Here is an 18,808-nt window from a genome sequence, read left to right on the forward strand (position 1 = left end):
CCCCATGGGACAGCTGGCCTCCTGGCTAGGGTGCCTCTGGATAATCACCCTGTTACTTGCTGTGCCCACTCACTGTGTGCCAGGTGCCTGGAGTCTTTTTTCTCATTTCACTCTCACCACAACCCTGTGAGATGGGGCCAACGCTGTCCCTGGCTGGTGAGATTGAGGCTCAGGGAGGGTAGACACCTTGCCCAAGGTCACCCCGGTTTGGGATTTGAACCAGGCCCTCTCTGACTCCAGAGACCAAACTCCTAGCCACTACCCTGTACGAGCTCCTGTTCCATCTTCCGTGCCTGGCTGACCATGTGCTGGGCAGTAGGCATCCAGAAAGGAGCCCTGCCTGCTACTGCAAACCTCTAACATGCCAAGCTCCCACCATGTGCCAGGTGCTATGCTGGGGTCCCATCTGTGCACCGGCCAGATGCTACTCTGCCCTCTGGGGGTGCTCAGTCTGTGGGAGATCTGAGACCAGGTCACACAGATAATCATGTGATTGTACATTAATTACTCACAGATATGTAATGGAATTATGTATCAATCATGTAAATCTCTGTGAGAGAGTTGAAGGGGTGGGCAGTCTAACCTTGACACGGTAGACTGGGCAGTATTAGGCAGGACAAGTGATAGAAAACCCCACCCACTAGCTGACTTTGCCAAAGGAAGAATGGTGATTACAAACTCCAGAGATAGACCAGCTTCAGGTATAGCTGGATCCAGGAGCTCAGGGACTCTTCTTTCCACTGTATTGGCCTCACTCTTAGGAGCATTCTCTACTCCACAGGGGTGAGAGGTGAGGAGAGGGCAACAGCTCTAGGATGGCACGGTACCAGCATCCCATCAACAGAAAACAGCTTCTCTTTCTGGGCCAGTCTATCCCAGAATTGTACTTTATTGGCCTGCTTCGGGTCACATGCCCTTCCCTGAAGCTGTCACGTGGCTGCTGGATTTGGAATTCATTGATTGGCAGGGTCTGGGGCACAGGCCTGGGGAGCAGGGTGAACCTCCTAGAGTGAGAGTAGGGAAGGTGTGGCCCCCAAAGGACCCCTGGGGAAAGACGGAAGGTTGAGCAGGTAAAGGCAGCCACGTTCCCCTGCAGAGAGTGACCTTGAGACCATAGGTAAGCGGGAGCAGGCCAGGCCAAAGGGCAAGGGAGGAAAGTCGGGGCACAAGGAGCAGCATGTGCACACAGCTTGGGGTGTTCTAGGAAACCAAGAGGGGGCGTGGGGACATGGGGGGAGGGGCCCAGCACTCGGGGCCCCAGTGAGCGGCCAAGGGGACCAGCCTCAGTGATGGGTTAGGATTTTATTCCAGGCTGGCAGAGGGGGAGAGAGGTGCCGAAGTGATCGGATTCAGGTGTTAAGAAGCTTGAGCTCCAAGGGGACCGGGTTGCGGTGGCACCCCCACCCCGTCTCTGCAGAGCCCTCCCCGCCCGCCCATCTCCCCTCCCCCCAGCCTGCCCTCCACACCCCTCCCCCTTCCCACACGCCTCCCCACACGCTCTCCCCCAACCCCTCTGTCTCACCTACCCCTTCCTCCCCACACTCCCCTCCCATTGCCCCTCATACCCCTTGTATCACCTCTGGCTCTCCAGCCTCACCTGGGAGCAGGGCCACGTGATGGCGGTAAAAATAACTCTCCGGCTGTGTGTGAATTGGGGAGGGGTTGGGGGAGAAGGAGGGAGGCTGGGCCCCAGCACTAGGGAAGGGGCCCTTGGGGTGGAGGGCAGGGAGCTGCTGGTCTCCTGGGCCCCAGAGAAGCGTTCTGAGTCCCACCCCTTCCCCCGTCCCCAGGGCCACACTCTGGCTCTCTGGGTCACCTCCGTCAGGCGCACACCCAGCACCGGCAGCGACCCAAACCAGATGGAGGAGCTCTCAGAGCGGTAAGTAGCCCAGCCGGCCTACCTGCCAGCCCACGGGATCCCCCTCCCGGCTGGAGGACCCCACCCTGCCGACCTTGAACTTACACTCTGTCCTCAGGTCCCAGCTGCTGCCCAGGACCCCCCCGCCCCCCGCCAACACCCTCAGTGATGCCTCCTCGCCCTGTCTGGTTGGCCTGATGCGGTGCCCTCATCTCCGGTGCTCAGGGGCTCCTCTGAGTGCCGCCTCCATGTCCAGGCCCCCATGGCGGGCACGGCGACTGGGGGCGGTGAGCGTGCAGGAACACGTGGCTATTGACGTGAGCCTGGGCCCCATCCGGCCCATCCACCTCATTTCCGACTGCTTCCCGCACTTCTACCCCTTACTGAGCCCACCCTGCACACCTGAGACCTACACCCTCCAGTGACCCCCACCATCCACTCTGCACCCCAGTCCCAGCCGGACCCAGAGCCAGAGGGAGACTCAGACAACAGCAGTGAGTGGGCGCGGGGGACAAGGGGGACCCTCTGGGCCCAGCCCAGCCAGGATGGGGTCTGGGGCATCCCCAGGCTTCCGACCTGGGGAAGGGCAGGGCAGGAGGCATGGCACCGGGGCGGAGGTTGATGTAGAAGCTGACCTGCCGGCCACCTGCCCTTAGCCACCCTCGGCACCCTCAAGTTCACGCTTCTTTTTTTTTTTTTTTGCAGTACGCAGGCCTCTCACTGCCGTGGCCTCTCCTGTTGCGGAGCACAGGCTCCGGACGCGCAGGCTCAGCGGCCATGGCTCATGGGCCCAGCCGCTCCGTGGCATGTGGGATCTTCCCGGACCGGGGCACGAACCCGTGTCCCCTGCATCGGCAGGTGGACTCTCAACCACTGCACCACCAGGGAAGCCCCACGCTTCTTTTTGACACAGACAGTAGCACACTGCACTGCACAGCTCACCGTGCCAAGGTGAGGATGGGGCGGCATCCCTGGGTTCCAGGTGTGGGCCCCCGGCCTGTCCCACATCCACTGTCTCTTCCCAGGGCCTTAAGCCACTGGCCTCGGGCTCCGTGGACACCTATGTCAAAGCCAACCTGCTGCCTGGGGCCAGCAAGGTGAGGGTGAGACACAGGCCCCTACTGCTGTCCCTTGGCCGCACACCCAGCCTGCAACACCCACCTGGCCTGCCATGCCCCTCTTCCCCAAGGCCTCGACCTCAGACAGGGAGCCCACCGTTGCTGGGATGTGCAACTAGAGGCTATATGAGGGAGGGGGACCAGGCTGGGGCCCTGGGGCCCAACAAGGCTCTGACCCTCCCTGCTCAGCCCCCAGGCCAGCCAGCTACGGACACGCATGGTTCGGGGCACAAGGGGGCCTGTCTGGGAGGAGGCACTCATGGCTTCACCCTCCAGGACACCCGGCGCAACACCCTGTGGTGAGGATAGGGCCTGGGCCACAAGGGGGCAGGGCCGAGGTGGGGGTGAGGGCTTGCCTGGCCAGGTCTGACCTGCGTGGCCACCAGGCTGTGCGTCTGGGAGGACCCACAGCTGCAGCAACGGCGGCGGGCGCCTCCCCTGCGGGAGCGGCGGGTGCCCCTGGGGAAGCTGGTGCCCAACCAAGCCAGGAGCTTCGATGTGTGTCTGGAGAGGCGGAGGCTGGTGAGTGGGCTGGTGCACAGGGTGGGGCGTGCAGGGAGGGAGACCTGGGCAGTGTGCAGCCAAGGGGACCAGGCTCTCTGCTCTTTCAGACCAAGAGGCCCAAGAGCCTGGACACAGCACGTGGCATGTCTCTGTATGAAGAGGTGGGTGGGACGGCGGATTCCAGCGAGGACTGGGGGGGCAGGTCTGGGCTGGCCCAGGCTGAAGTGTGTCAGGCAGGGATTGATGTGGGCCGGACAGGGGTCCAGGCCCAGGCAGGCTTGGAGAAACTGAGGCCATCTCGCTCACCGGCCCTGTGAGCGCTCATAGTCTCAGGGAACACCCAGGCCCCAGGGGCTGGGCAGAGGGTGACTTCCCCTGCCAGGGCAGCCCAGGGGAGCTGTGGGGCACTGGCACAAGCCCTCAGGGGGCAGAGACACAGGCCAGCTTGAGGCAGAGGCTGGAGCCAGTGGGATTTGTCCCTGGCCTGAGCTGGGAGGGCAGGTCAAGGTCCGGGAGAGAATGGATATGGTGGGGCTGCACGGCTGCTAGGTCTGCCCGAGGCAGTGTGGGTACCACACTTCTGGGGCTGGTAGTCATAGACACAGGCCCTTGGCAGGAGGCAGCGATGGTGACCGCAGGGGATTTGCAATAGGAAACCAAAGACCTGGGCAGAACCCCTGCAGCCCAGCAGGCCCCCGGCACCTCCAAGGCTGAGGCAGGGCCCTCCGCAGCTCCTCCGGGCCAGAGGGCCAGGTGCTGCTGCCCCGCCCCCTAGTGGAGCCGCATGTTGCTGCGACTGTCAGTCAGTCAAGGCGAAGCTGCGGAGCCCTACTGGGTGGGGCAGGGACCCGCCACAAGCACTTCCTGGCCCAGACCCCACACAGCAGCCCCTTGGCTCACGGAGCACTCCGTTACTGAGAGCTGAACGCCAGCAAGGTGGCTGGGCTTTCGGCAAATCAAATCCCTCGTTAAGTGTGGGAGAAGCACATTCTCTCCAAGGCATCCTCGCAAGTCCTTTGGAAGCACCAGGGGCCAAGTGTGGCAAAGGATGTTCAGAATCTGGCCGCTTGGGCTGCGGGGTGTGAGGAGGGTGGGCTTTGTAGCCGAACAGACCTGTATGTCCTTGGGTAGAGAACAGCCTCTTGGAGCTGCTTCTGTGGCACCAGGCTTACCCAGCGGGAGAGTGGTGATGGGTACCTAATGACAGGCCACCTAGGAAGCTCCTAGCATGTTTGTGGCCCTTAGGGACATCAGTTCCCTTCCCTTCCATGACAAAGATGCCCCGAACTGGCCAGTCACGTGGCCTGGCGTCCCCTTCTCAGGCCCTGGATAGAGCTGAGCTGGAAGTTTCCTTCCAGGGCACTAAGCCAGTGATTGTTTTTGTAAATTGAATCATGAAATCAAACCACTGGCCCCTGACTTCTCTGCAGCCAGTTTGCATTCTCGTGTCCAGGCCAGCACTGGTGGGTGGTGGGCTACGGGCCACACGGGAGCTGACCCCAAGCCTACCCCCTGCCCGAGGTGGAGGCTGAGGTAGCCGGGGAGGAGCGTGGGCGCGTCCTGCTGTCACTGTGCTACAGCTCTCAGCGGGGCAGCCTGCTGGTGGGTGTGCTGCGCTGTGCCCCCCTCGCCCCCATGGATGCCAACGGCTACTCGGACCCCTTCGTCCGCCTGTGAGTGTGAAAAGGGGTGGACAGGTGGACAGTGAGGGTTCCTCTGAGCCGCTCGGGGCTCAGCTCTCCAGGGCCACACCTAAGCTGACCCCGTTCTTCCCGATCAGTTACCTGCATCCGAATGGAGGGAAGAAATCGAAATATAAGACCAGTGTTCAGAAGAAGACCCTGAACCCTGAGTTCAACAAGGTAGGCCAGGGCTGGGGGGAGGCAGTCCTGGCTGCTGGGGGCGGGAGGAGGGGGGTCAACATCCTGCTTCCGAGAGCACAGGCCCCAGCTACCCTGAGCCATTCACCTGTCTGAGTCTGTTTCTGAGGCTGTGAAGGACCCAAGGCTGCCTCCCTCCTGCCTTTCTGCCCCCTTCCCTGCAAGAATTCTTCTGCACAGGCCCACGGGAGGAGCTGGTGCAGAAGACACTGCTGGTGTCTGTGTGGGATTATGACCTGGGCACAGCTGACGACTTCACTGGTGAGTGGGAATGTCGGGGAGCTGGGGGGTGGGCCCAATGGACTCCCACACGGCTCCTGACCTGTCCCCCAACCCAGGCGGGGTGCAGCTGAGTAGCCAGGCCAGCGGGGAGCACCAGCAGCACTGGCGCGAAGGGCTGGGCCGCACTGACCACCAGCTGGAGCCGTGGCACCCGCTGGACGGTGCGCGCTCCAGCTCAGCGAGTAGCGGGGGCGCCCGGCCTGGCCCTGCTCACCGCCCGTCCCCGAGACTGACCCGCGGCCGCCTCCATGGAGCTGCGAGGACCTGGGGCTGCCTCACCCACCATGTCCACCCCTAATCAATTGCTTTCTTCCTTCCCCCCTTTCAAATTCACCCCACTGCCAAATCATGAAGCAAGAATAAACCTCTCCTCCAAACCAGACCGGACAGCCGGTTCTTTCCCTGCCCATCGCCTCACAGGGCAGACTGGGCCCTGTCCTCCTTGCTCCCATCCTCCAGAGGCCTTCACTGGGCCAGGCCCAGGTCTGCACCCCAGGCCACAGTTTCCCCCTCCCCACCCGTTTCTTGCACTGAGGGGTCAATGCTCAGGATGGTCTATGACAGACTGACGCACAGGAGGCCAAGTGTAAATTCACAACGAAACCTTGTGCTGACCTATCCCTCCCAAACCTCCACCTCCGTCTGGGAAACAAGCCTCCAGGAATAATGGGCCGCAGAGGCAGAGTGAAGAGCAAGGCCACAGAGAAGACGCACCGAGTGGGCAGCACTTGCTTTATTGTCCAGCCGTCCAGGCAGATGGATGCCGGCCCAGCGCGGCGGGCTCAGGAAGCGGCTTGCCTGGCCTGGTGCTGCTGGGCGAACCGCTGCATCCGCTCCTCGAGCTCCGGCCGGAAGTGTCGGATCAGGCCCTGGGGGTGAGGGTCAGGGTGCTGGGTGCAGCAGGGCCTGAAAATCCCCCAACACCCGGGCTCTCAGCACCGCCCCCAGCACCATGCAGCAGGGCAGCGAGTACCTGCACGGGCCAGGCAGCTCCGTCGCCCAGGGCACAAATGGTGTGGCCCTCTATCTGCTTGCTGATCTCCCACAGGGAGTCGATCTCAGCCGGCCGGGCGTCCCCCTTCACAAAGCGGGCCATCACCTTGTTCATCCAGTCCACACCTGGGCCGTGGCAGCAAGAGAGGGCCTGGTGATCTCCCTAAGCTGGGGTGCGGGGGGATGGAACTCGAGGGGTGCGGGCCACAGGGAGGGTGGGGCTCAGAGCAGCCACAGCAGGCTGGGAAGCAGCAGCTGTTTATTCAGGGTCCAGTGCCTGGCCCAGGCCTGGCGCGAGCCACAGAGAAAGCCCCAGCCTGCCCAGCGCGCTTACCCTCGCGGCATGGGGTGCACTGGCCACAGCTCTCGTGCTTGTAGAACTCAATGAGGCGGGCGATGGCTTTCACGATATCCGTCTGGGGAGACAAGGGACAGTGAGGAGGCACCCAAGGCCTGAGCCTCAGCGCCCCCCGGCGGCACACCCTCCTGATTCCAGCGGCACTCTGGCTGTCTCCTCCCCCTGCCGTGGGCATCCCGCCCCGCCCAGGCTCCACGGGCGTGTCCCCCAGAGAAGCCTTGCTCCCCACCTCTCCCACCTCACTGTATCTCAGGTGACACGAACCAGGACCCAAGAGCTGGCAGGAGTTCTCCGAGAGGCCCCGGAAGGGTTACTAACCGGGCTGGCATAAGGCAGGGACTGGGTGGGGAGCATGGGCCAACCCTTACCGAGCGGTCCATGACGATCACAGCAGCCGTGCCCAGGCCTGTCTGCGCCTGCACCAGCGCGTCGAAGTCCATCAGCACCGTCTCACACACGGACTTGGGGATCAGTGGGGTGGACGAGCCGCCAGGAATCACAGCAAGGAGGTTGTCCCAGCCACCCGTGACACCCCCTGGGGGCCCAGTCAGTCCCCAAAAGGATGGATGGTCAGGGCTGGGGCCGGCACACCTGCCTAGCCCTGAGCCCAGGACCTCTGCTAGCCCCAGCCCCAGCTCCTGAGGCTCTCCCACCCTGCTGGCTGGCCCCAGGCCTCACCGGCGTGCTTTTCAATCAGTTCCTTCAGCGGTACAGACATCTCCTCCTCCACGGTGCAAGGGTGGTTGACGTGGCCAGAGATGTTGAACAGCTTGGTGCCTGAGTTGCGTTCGCGGCCAAAGCTGGCAAACCACGCACCCCCTCGGCGGCAGATGGTAGGGGACACGGCCACTGTCTCCACGTTGGCCACGGTTGTAGGGCAGCCGAACACTCCTGTGGGGGCAATGGGATGAGAAATCGGTGGCTTCCAGTGGGTGGGGACAGGTTGCGGCGGGTTTCCTGGCAATAGGGTATGTCCAGGGTCCTGCTCCGGTGGCAGAGAGCCCTGCTTTCACCCCTTGTTATTCTCGTCCCCCACCGGACCCCAGATTCCAGCAGGAGCTGCGCTGCCTTTTCACCATCCTGCCCCGAGTTCCCGGAAGGTTCGAGAGGACTTGGGTATCTGACATGGGAGCTGAGGCAGGATGAGGGACTGCAGGTGGCACTGGTGGAGCCTCTATGTTGTTCCCACCCTGCTCTCTGTGTCAGGCGCCCAGTGCAGAAGGGACTCAGAAATTCCCTAAGAATGACCAGTGGGGACCTGAAAACAGATCCTGGACTCCACAGGACACAGGACAAGGCCCAGGATCGGGCCAGGTGCCAGGTCTTACCCACGTCTGCAGGGAAGGGAGGCTTTAGGCGGGGCTTGCCCTGCTTGCCCTCGATGGACTCGATGAGCGCTGTCTCCTCCCCGCAAATGTAGGCCCCAGCCCCACGCACCACAAACACGTCGAAATCATAGCCGGAGCCGCAGGCATTCTTGCCAATCAGACCAGCCTCGTAGGCCTCTCGGATGGCTACCTGTGGGACAGGGGTGTGAGGACACGGTCCCCAAGGGCCCAGGAACACTGTGTGTGGGAGGGAGGGGCACTGGCCCAGTGAGCCCATCACCGAAGTCCAGAGCAAAAGCTCCCTCTGGACACAAGCAGAGGACGCTGTGGGAGGGGGTGGGGGTTTTTACGATGCATGTGCTACTTCTGTAATAACATTTAACAAATTCTCCAACTATATGTATTTTTAAAGACTTTAGGACAATAATGAAAATTTCAGCAAGTAGTTTCTCCAGGTGGTGGATCTGTGGGAGAGTTTCCTTTTGTGTGTGTGTGGTTTCCTATCTTCATAATGAACGAGTACTGCTTCTGAGTAGAAGAAAAGACCCTGGAGGCTTATTTTTAAATATGTAATAATAATAACAATAACACTTACACATAATGCTACCATGTGCCAGGTTATTACTCCCACATCCTTCATCACTGTTGTGTAGCAGCCTAATAGAAAGGTGAGGCTTTGGCCCTGGACCGATTACTACAGGCATCACTGAGCTGAGAATTACTGAAATGACCCCTTGACCCTCCAGGAAAAATGCCCATATGGGAGTTCTCCAGCCTACCCCTGCCCCAGGAGCCATGGAGCCCTGGAAAGAGTCATGGAGCCCAAGCAGAAGCTCTGGAACATACAGAAAGAGACAGAGGCATCGGGGGCCACGTCCCATTCAGGACACAAGGCATGCAGGAGTGATCACCACTCTCCTAGTGCGACCCCAGACAGATCAGGAGCTAAAATCTAAGAACAACTCTGCCTAGGATTGGGGCATGTAAGTGCACACTGAGCACCTTCTCCTCTGTTGACGCCCCACCTCTGCCCACCTGTAGATTGGACGCCTCATTGTAGAATTCCCCGCGGATGTAGATGTAGGCGGCACGGGCACCCATGGCCCGGCCCCCCACTAGGCAGCCTTCCACCAGTTTGTGGGGATCGTGGCGCATGATCTCCCGGTCCTTGCAGGTGCCCGGCTCCCCCTCATCCGCGTTCACCACCAGATACTTGGGCCTGTGGGGGCCAGCAGGTCAGTCAGGCTACAGGGCCACCAGGGTTGGGCCTTCAACCACATGCCACCCCACTCCACCCAGGGAAGCCTCCTCTGACAGCCAATCCCTCTTTGTCCTCCTGACATGTTCCCAGGGGCTCTGCTTGCTCACCACCGATGACAGGGAGCTCACTGCCTATTCCGTATTTGGGTGGGTATGACCACAGGAAAAATCTTTGCTTTCCCAAGAGCCCCAATCTGCTTTTGGTCACAAAGAGCATTCCGTGAACCTCCACCGTATCTCTGGAGCCAAAAGGAGGCAAAATAGCTGACATTCAGCCTTTGCTTTCTAGGGTCCAACCACAGTGCAGGCCAAAAGCTGTACGAACATTATCTCTTTCATCCCTGCACGATATAATATCCACTTATAGAACAGAAACCTGAGGTTCGGAAAGGCCAGGAGACTGCCCAAAGATATATGACTAAAAGGCAGAGCTAAGCATTGACCAGTTAAGTCTGACTGAGTCAAAGTTTTGTGTCGATTCTGCTTCCCCCCCAGTCTCCCCTGAGGAAGACCAGAGAGAACTGGATCCCACCTACCTGAGCTCTGGTTATGTTTTCCCATTTCATTCACTCTTAGTTTCCAAGGAAACAGCCCAAAGGCCCAGGTAAGCCACAGCCACCCCCAAGGTCTCTCCTGAAACCCCATTTCTGCCTGCCTACACACACCTGCCATCTGAGGGCTTATTCATGAAGCTCCACTTAAGGCCAGTTGGGAAGCCAGCACCTCCACGGCCCCGCAAGCCCGACGTCTTGACCTCACCCAGGATCCAGTCAGGCCCCTTCAGCAGAATCTCCTTTGTCTTGTACCAGTCACCTCGACTCTGGGCACCTTTCAGCCTGGACAGAGTGGGGAAGGCAGTAAGGGGGAGGCCCTGCCTCGGGAACCACCAGCCTAAGGGCACCATCTCACCTCCAGTCATGGCGGCCATACAGGTTGGTGAAGATCCGGTCTTCATCCTTCAGCGAGCCAAATGAGGTTTTCTTGGGTGCTGTCTGGGGACACAGAGGGTCAGCAGGCCCAGCAGGGCTCTGAGGTCATGAGGGGCCAGGCCAGAACGTACAGAGTTTTGAGTCCCCCTGATTGGAGAGGGCTGGGCTGGGAGGAGGGCAGGGGCCTAAGCCTCAGAACCCTTCATAGCATCATAGCTGCCATCACCACTTAGTAAGCACTTCCTGTTAGCAGGCACGAAACTAAGTTTTCTATATCCAAGACCCCATTTCATCCTCATAACCTTGAGACAGGAACGATTTCCTCCATTGTACAGAAGAGGAAACTGAGGCTCAGAGCAAACTGAGCTTATGAAAGGCACACAGCCCAAAGGAGCAGATGGAATCTAAGCTCAGGTGTGTCCGTGGCCAAAGCCCACACCTGAACTGTGCACAGCACATACTACACCCCTGAGCCCAGTGTGATGCTATGTCCATTTACTTGTCTGGCTGTGCTGCTGGACCCAAACTTGGTTAGGCCAAAGCCTTGTGTTACTAAACTCTGCTGGCGACAAAATGCACTTTCGGAAGGAAAAGAAATGCCTCACTGCGGCTGGGACACAAGATGACGGAGGGAGACCCGCTCAGGATAAAACTGTTGAGGAGAGATGGGTCTGGAATTCCACGTGACCCAGTGAGGAGCACCTCAGCTGAGGGCTAAGGGGACCTGGCTTCCAGACACCCAACCCCTTAAAAGCCAATATGGGGATCGGAGCGCTGAACGAAGAATGAGGAGGCGCACGGCCCTCTCCAAAGCTATTGTCTGCATCTGTAAAATGGGTCAGTGGCCCCTTCACGCCCTACAAAGCTGTGGCGGGAAAGGAATGAGATAAGGACGCTTTGCCACCTGCAAAATTTTCCGTTAAGTCGTGCGGCTGTTAAATAAGAGAAGCCAAGGGGCCGGAGGGCTGGGGGCGGGGTGAGTCAGCCTCCCGTTTGGACCCGTTCCCCTTCTACACCCAAGCCGGATCGGCAACCTTCCTGCTGCACTGGGGAGATGAGAATGTTCTCCAGAAGGCACTACAGACCCAAGGGATGGAGCGCGCACAGGCGCGGTAGCGAGAGCCGGCCCGCGAGCACCCCTGGCCCGAGTCAGGTCAGGCCTCACCGTATCGCCGCTGAATCGCACAGACACCCGTGCGGGGAGAGACCCGCCGAGCAGCCGCCGTGCCGCCAGCATCGCGGAGGCCAAGCCGGTCAGCTCCAGCTGTCACCTTCACGGCTCTGAAGCTGAGGAACCGGCGCGACCTAGACGCTAGACGGCGCACAGGAAGAACGTCACGCGCCCTGGCACCGGCGACGCGCCCAAACTTCCCTGCACCGCTCCCGCCCCGCCCTTGGCCCCGCCTCCTCGTAGGAGGGCGGAGAGGCCGGAAATGCCCTGTCTGGCGCTGAGGCTGCTAGGAGATGCAGTCCCACGGGCTTTCGGACCTCCTTTCTACCTTCGCGGGATTGGTATTTACTCTCTTGCTCGCCTGCGCTGCTCCATCACATTAGCTCGTGGACCCTCAGCCTTTCAATCCCCAAGTAAACAAACCTCGCATGTCACCTTCTGCTGGTTCTGGTGTTTTCTGCAAGTTCCGCATTTCGCGTGCTCTTGTTGTATGCACAAGCGTATAGGGGAAGGAGGAGAAATCAGATCGGTGACAGCCCGACCCTCATGACCGCCTTGTAATTATTCTGTCCCCGTCCAAGCCCTCCCAGACTATGATTTTCCCCTCACCCACTACGGGCACCCCTGGGCTCAGAAAAGGATTGCTCATTAGCCGCAGGGAACCGGGGCAGACTGGGGGTTGTTGGCGGAGGTCTCCCCAGAGGAGGTGTGTCTAGAATCCTAGGTTGGGGTGAGGCCAAGAGGGTGGAGATAGTCAGTGGGTGGCACATCCTCTTGCTGTAGTGCTGCTACACTCTCCCAGCCATTCCTTCCTCAGCCCCTGTCAGGAGAGGTTGGCACCTGATGCTCCCGCACAAAATCCTGGAGCGGCTCCTACTGCCTCGGCAACCTGGCATTTAAGGACTCAGCCGCTATCGTGCAGGTCGTCAGGCCCAGGCCACATCATGCCCACTCTCCACAGGACCTCTTCCTCTTGGGGTTTTAGGGCATTTCTGCCCACTCCCTCCCCACCCCGCAATGCTCCCGTGACCTGAGGAGGATCTCTGTTCTTTGCCTTCTCTTGAAGTCTTGGAAGCCTGATTAACTCTTGTTAATCAGTTTGTCAGTTCTCTGGAACCCTTTGGCTCTGAGTCCCATGATAAGCATGTCCGTTTTGGTCTGCCCTCCCCAGCTCCTCTATTCTCTTGTCCTGTAATCATCCTTCCCTGTCTCTCGAGAGATGTGCCATTTACAAAGAAATATGCCCTTATTTTCTCATATATTCCCCACAGTAGCCCTGGATAGTGTTAACTCCATTTTCTACATGAAAAAAATTGAGGCCCATGGAGGTTTCATCTCTTGTCCATGGGTATGAAGCTGCTGAGTGGTAGAGCTAGAATCAAACCCAGGCCTTTCTTCTTTCCCAAAGTGCCCCAGACACAGCACACATATGACAGTCATTGCAGGATGTCAGTGGTGTTTCCAAAAGAGGCGGCAAGAGCCTGGGCACCTTGTCTGAGGGCTCACAGATGGGTAGGGCAGTACCAGGTCCAGGGCCCAGCAGTCCTGACTCCCAGCCCCAGGCCCCCTCTCCTGGGCAGGGAAAGAGATTGCCCAGACAGAGCTGGGGATTACACAGCTAATCCGGAGTTCAGACCCGAGTCCATGGATCCCTCCCTTTGGGGTGGCAGAAGGGGGGCAAGATGGAGCCAGAGGGTGGATTCTCTCCTCATCCCTATCTAACGGGGTCAAAAGGGAACACAAGGCCATGGGGAGAAGGCAGCCGGGTGATGCTGTGGATGGGAGATGCTGGGCATGGGCCCGTGGGAAACTAAGAGTGAGGGGCAGGAGCTCCAGTTCGTCCAGTGCCAGGCTCTGTGCCAAGCACTTGCCATGTGTTATCTTCTTAATCCTCCCACAACCCAGGGCATGGGAATGATGAGCCCCCATTTTCAGAAGAGGACAGAGTATATTAGCCACGCTGAGTTGCCTGCCCAAGACGGCACAGCTGCCAGAACTCGGCCTGAGGTCTCCTGACCCTCAGTCCCCCACTCAGTCCCCACCCATCTAGAGCACCCACTTGCCAGGCTCCACTCAGTATCACCTCCTCCAGGAAGCCCTCTTCCAAGGCATCCCAGACCCTGGCTCTCACCTGTCTCATCCTATGCCACTGTCCATGTCTGTCTCCCCTACCAGCCTCCAGGCCAGAAGCTGGGAGGCATCCAGGATGCCTCCCTGTCCCCATATCCACTGCAACCTGCCAACTCTGCCTTCTGAGCACACCCTGTTCCTGTGCCTTTAGGCCCCACCCCATGGCAGTGACCCATCAGCTTTCACCTGGAATTTTGCAAAGCCTCCTTGAGGTCCCCCAGCCTCAAGTCTCGGCCCCCGCAATCACTTCTTTGCACCATGGAACGAGCAGGATTGTTGTAAACTTCGGATCCATTTTGCCCCTCTCCTGCCTGAGACCCTTCGTGGTTCCCTCATGTCCTCAGGGCAAAGCCCAAGTCCCCGGGCCTGGCACTCAAGGCCCGTGCTGACCTCTCCAGCTCCAGCTCAGATTTTCTCCAGGGCATCTCTTCCAGTTTTGTTAAAATGAGCTGTGCCCCTTCCCATCTTTTCCTATACATTGCAGGAGTTTTCTGAGGGTAAAAGTTATCATCTCCTGAAGTGTCACTAGAACCCACCGTAAGGCCGTCTGAAACTGAGGGCTCTGCTTAGGAGTGATCTGATCACCATTTCCATTTCTTTTAGGGCTGTTTGTTTATTTCCGTGAGCCAATTTTGGACACCTATACTTTATTTTCGTTTATTAAATATTATTTATTTATTTGGCTGCTCGGGTCTTAGTTGCGGCACGCGGGATCTTTGTTGTGGAATGCGGGATCTTTCATTGCAGCACGTGGGCTTCTCTCTAGCTGTGGTGCGCGGGCTCAGTAGTTGCAGAGTGCGGGCTTAGTTGCCCCAAGGCATGTGGGATCTTAGTTCCCCAACCAGGGAGCCTGCGCATCCAGAGCCTGTGCTCCACAGCGGGAGAAGCCACAACAGTGAGAGGCCCGCGTAACGCAAAATAAATAAATAAAAAGAGAGTCTGTCCTGTTTACATTTATTGGTATTGCCATTGGAACATATATCTGCCATATTATATTGTGTTTTCTATTTAGCATTCTTTCTCTTTATTTCTTTTTCCTCTATTTTCCGGACTTCTACTGAATTAACTGAGTTTTCTTTGTGCTATTCCCTTCTTCCCCAGTATTGGTTTGAAAGTTATACATTTTATTTCTATTTTTAGTGGTTTCCCTTACATTTTTTTCCTTCCTTTTTTCAAAAAAATTATTTATTTTTGGCTGCGTTGGGTCTTCCTTGCTGCGTGCGGGCTTTCTCTAGTTGCGGCGAGCAGGGGCTACTCTTCATTGCGGTGCACGGGCTTCTCATTGCGGTGGCTTCTCTTGTTGTGGAGCACAGGCTCTGGGCGTGCGGGCTTCAGTAGTTGTGGTGTACAGGCTTGGTTGCTCCGCGGCATGTGAGATCTTCCCGGACCAGGGCTTGAACCTGTGTCTCCTGCAGTGGCAGGCGGATTCTTAACCACTGCGCCACCAGGGAAGTCCCCTCCCTTACATTTTTAACAGTCATGCCAAAATTTCTTTTTCCAGCAAAAGCTAGTTCATATGTCTATCCTCCTGCTGGATATGAAACAAAACCAGGTATACTGCTTCCCTCTGTACTTACTTACTTACTTACTTCCCTCTGTACTTACTTCCATCCCCAATTCTGCACTCCTGATTTCTGGGTTGGTCCTGTTTGTGACCCGGCAGGGAGGGCATTTCTGGCCCCCTGCCTCACGCTCCTGGTGGAGACCTGGCCTCAGTCACGGAAGGCTCTCAACCTTGCTCTCCAGCCCTGGCCCCAAGCCTGTGCATTTGGTTTGGCTGTGTTCCTGCTTCCTGGCTAAGTCACAAGGCTTCAGCTCCCGCCCCAGGCTGTGGGTTTCTTCCTATTTCTTTCCTTCAAAGAGAGCCTTATTTCAAGTCTACACAGAATTCCCCTTTTCATTTCTATGTGGTTGGAATGTCATTATTAACGCTTTTTATCCTTCTCTGATTTTGATGTGTTTGAGAAGGACAGGGTGCATTTCAGGTTCTACTCTAATATCTTGAACTGGAAATCTCTCTCTTTTTTTTTTTCCATTAATTTAAATTCGAGAAAGTAAAGTCGATCAGTCATGGCTGGTGAGGTACACACAGGACAATGTGACTGCCTTTGGATCAAGCAACACACTTAACGATGCATGTGACCCAGCCTCCTTCCCTGCTCTCCAGGGCAGGGCGCCCTCACATGCTCTGCAGACTCTCGTCCTGGTGTGAGAACCACTCCCTGTCAGGCTGCCAGTGTCTCGGGGTCCTTCTGTGGCTCATACTGGTCCTGAAGCACTGGGCAGCATCTGCAGTCTCCAACACGGAGGACCTGTGAAGTCTCCGTTGGGCACAGGTCCCAGGGACCGGTGCAGTCCGCTCAGCCCACCCACCCTGGCACCTCCCTGGTAGCAGATCCAGGTCTGCTGGATCTAGTAGATCAGGTCTAGGTATATGGACTGTCTCCATGTTGGTCCTTTGCCCATCCCCAAGTTGTCCCTTGGCGTTCTGCCTACACCCCCTTTGTCCCTTAACACAAAAGCTCTAGTCTCTTCTTTGCCCCGTGTAGCCCTTGACGGCTACTTGGGAGGACAGATACCAGGAAGAGCTTACACACCGCTTGACTAATCCCAAGCTGTTAGAAATGTGAGACTCAAGGTTCAGTTTTTAGAAACGCCAGGCCCTCCCTTATAAATCAGCAAAAAGAAAAACCAGTTGAGTGTTTATTAGAGACAGGTTGAGCTATTCATCTTCTGGTACATGTTCTTCTTACCGTGACCACTTTGCACCTTCCAAAGACAATTTCCTCCCAATACACAAAACTCAGAGCCACAAAGGACACGTGGAGGGGCACCGCTTCGGCAATGGGTCATGACGCCATAGCCAGTATTTACGGCTGCCTCCGTCCTTCCAGAATCCCACATTCCCTTTGCCTCTAGCCAGTACTGCAGCTGCTGAGGGGACTTTACCAGGTGGGTGACTTAATGCCATAAAGATGTCACATCTTTCCAAGTTAATTTACAAACTCCAATCAAAATCCCATCAAGGCCTTTCATGGAACTGGGAAAACTGATTCTAACATGGATATAGAAGAACAAAGGGCCAAGAAGGGCCAAACCAATTTTGAAGACGAACGAGAGGCTTGGGGGGAATCTGCCCTGCCAGAGAGCAAGATTAATTATAAAGCTAGAGTAATCGAGACCAGAGGACCAACGCTTCCGATTTATGGTGCTTCTTTATCATAATTTGCTAGAAGTTCTGCAATTCTGGTTTTGATTTCTTTTTTGACATGCCATTTTTTTTCTTTTTTTTTTTGGGGGGGGCTCACACACTGCGGCATGTGGGATCTTAATTCCCCAACCAGGGATCGAACCCATGTCCCCGGAAGTGGCAGCGTGGCGTCCTAACCATTGGACTACCAGGGAAGTCCCATGCCATTTTAAGAGAGATGTATAAATACACTTATAAATATAAATATTATAACTGTAAACATTACAGTCTCTTTGTTTCCTGGGTTTTGCTATTTTTCATTTTATTGCCTTATAATGAGAGACTGTTGTCTGTACTGTTCCTCTCTCTCCCTCTGGAATGTTCTAAAACTTTCTCTGAACCATGACATATGGTTACTATAGTAAATGTCCCATGAGCAATTGAAAGGACAGTGCCTTCTCTGTTTTCTTATTTCAGAGTTGGACATTTGTTGTTTCCAGTTGCCTAAGTCCCTGTCTTCCCATCAGCTTTTGCTTTGTGAACGTCAGGGTATGTTATTTGGTGCATAGAAGCTCATAACTGTAATCACTCCAGGTGTCTCCTACATACATGAGAGATGGAGTGTGTGTTTGGTTTTTTATGGTCTTTGTGGCTTTGGTTTTTTGTTTTTTGGGGTTTTTTTTGGCTGTGTTGGGTCTTCGTTGCTGCACGGGCTTTCTCTAGTTGCGGCGAGTGGGGGCTACTCTATGTTGCAGTGCGCAAGCTTCTCATCGCGGTGGCTTCTCTCGTTGCGGAGCACGGGCTCTAGGCGCGCAGGCTTTGGTAGTTGCCGCACGCAGGCTCAGTAGTTGAGGCGCACAGGCTTAGTTGCTCCGCGGCATGTGGGATGTTCCCGGACCAGGGATTGAACCCGTGTCCCCTGCACTGTCAGGCGGATTCTTAACCACTGTGCCACCAGGAAGGCCCCCTTTGGGGGGATCCTGAAAGATTAGTGGGAACACCATCTCCAACATTATAAACCACTGGTCCTCCCTCCCCCGTCAGATGTTGCAAATATATTTCCTTTGAGTTTATCATCTATCTGATAATCTGATAAATAGTAACCATCATTGTACAAGAGAAATCCTCAGTCTTGATGTAGTCAAGTTCATTCATTTGGGGGCCTTGTTTAAGGAATTTATCCCCAGTCCAAGGTCATAAAGAAATCTCTTACTTTTTTCCTGTTATTATTTTATTTTTCTCGTTCACATATAGGTGAACCCTATGGCAGGGTTTCTAAATCTTGACACTATGGACATTTGGGCCTCTTCAGTTCTTTGCTGTGAGTGGCTGTCCTGTGCATTGTGGCATCCCTAAGTGCCAGCAGCGCCCCATAAGTTGTGACAACAGAAATATCTCCAGATGTGGCCAAGCATAATCTGGGGGACAAAATCACCCCCAGCTGAGAACAACTGATCTATCTGGAGTTTATTGTTGTAAATGGCGTGAGATGAGAATCCAGTCGTTTTTCTCAATACGGTGAATCAGTTTTACTAACACTAAATAACTCTTCAAACTTATTCAGTATTTGTGACGTCACTGCTATCACACATCAAGTTCCTGTGTATGTATAGATCTGATGTTGTATGTGGTAGGGACTGACTAGATATGACAAACTTATTTCCTCCTCCTGGGCAGAGAGCCCCCTTGTATCTGGATGGGGCAGAAGTGAAGAGTGTCATTTCCAGGGCTGGGCAGCTGGGAGCAGGTGTGTCTTCATCACTGCTCCTTCCCTCCCTCCCTCCCTCCCTTTTTCTCCCCATCTCTG

The 18,808-nt window shown here is 56.5% G+C and overlaps 2 protein-coding genes across 2 annotated transcripts; one reads left to right on the forward strand and one right to left on the reverse strand.

The window, feature by feature from the left end:
- The first annotated feature begins 26 nt into the window (after nucleotides 1–26).
- Nucleotides 27–6,019, forward strand: LOC137229888 (double C2-like domain-containing protein gamma). Its single transcript, XM_067748078.1, is given in 15 exon segments — nucleotides 27–83; nucleotides 1,791–1,879; nucleotides 1,977–2,236; nucleotides 2,239–2,352; nucleotides 2,515–2,533; nucleotides 2,749–2,809; nucleotides 2,884–2,955; nucleotides 3,173–3,230; nucleotides 3,233–3,275; nucleotides 3,363–3,498; nucleotides 3,588–3,641; nucleotides 5,002–5,153; nucleotides 5,261–5,342; nucleotides 5,525–5,621; nucleotides 5,699–6,019. Coding segments are annotated over 14 exon segments (1,410 nt in total). The 5' UTR covers nucleotides 27–83; nucleotides 1,791–1,859; the 3' UTR covers nucleotides 5,941–6,019.
- A 341-nt stretch (nucleotides 6,020–6,360) lies between these two features.
- Nucleotides 6,361–11,839, reverse strand: NDUFV1 (NADH:ubiquinone oxidoreductase core subunit V1). The gene is made up of 10 exons (XM_067748076.1): nucleotides 11,676–11,839; nucleotides 10,491–10,573; nucleotides 10,247–10,417; nucleotides 9,357–9,540; nucleotides 8,322–8,511; nucleotides 7,672–7,884; nucleotides 7,362–7,528; nucleotides 6,970–7,051; nucleotides 6,616–6,761; nucleotides 6,361–6,511 (listed from the first exon to the last, which is right to left on the reverse strand). Exons 1-10 carry the CDS (start codon nucleotides 11,745–11,747, stop codon nucleotides 6,425–6,427), a joined length of 1,395 nt encoding a protein of 464 aa, XP_067604177.1. The 5' UTR covers nucleotides 11,748–11,839; the 3' UTR covers nucleotides 6,361–6,424.
- Between the last annotated feature and the right edge of the window lie 6,969 nt (nucleotides 11,840–18,808).

Source organism: Pseudorca crassidens, chromosome 9 (genome assembly GCF_039906515.1).
Source record: "Pseudorca crassidens isolate mPseCra1 chromosome 9, mPseCra1.hap1, whole genome shotgun sequence".
Classification (NCBI taxonomy): domain Eukaryota; kingdom Metazoa; phylum Chordata; class Mammalia; order Artiodactyla; family Delphinidae; genus Pseudorca; species Pseudorca crassidens.

Bases quoted from the DNA above. Each gene is read 5' to 3' on its own strand.
- NDUFV1 (XM_067748076.1), bottom strand. From the start codon at position 11,747: ATGCTGGCGGCACGGCGGCTGCTCGGCGGGTCTCTCCCCGCACGGGTG. The intron at 10,418-10,490 runs GTGAGATGGTGC...CACTCTGTCCAG, and splicing joins TATGGCCGCCATGACTGGAG to GCTGAAAGGTGCCCAGAGTC. The intron at 6,512-6,615 runs GTACTCGCTGCC...CCTCACCCCCAG, and splicing joins GAGCTGCCTGGCCCGTGCAG to GGCCTGATCCGACACTTCCG.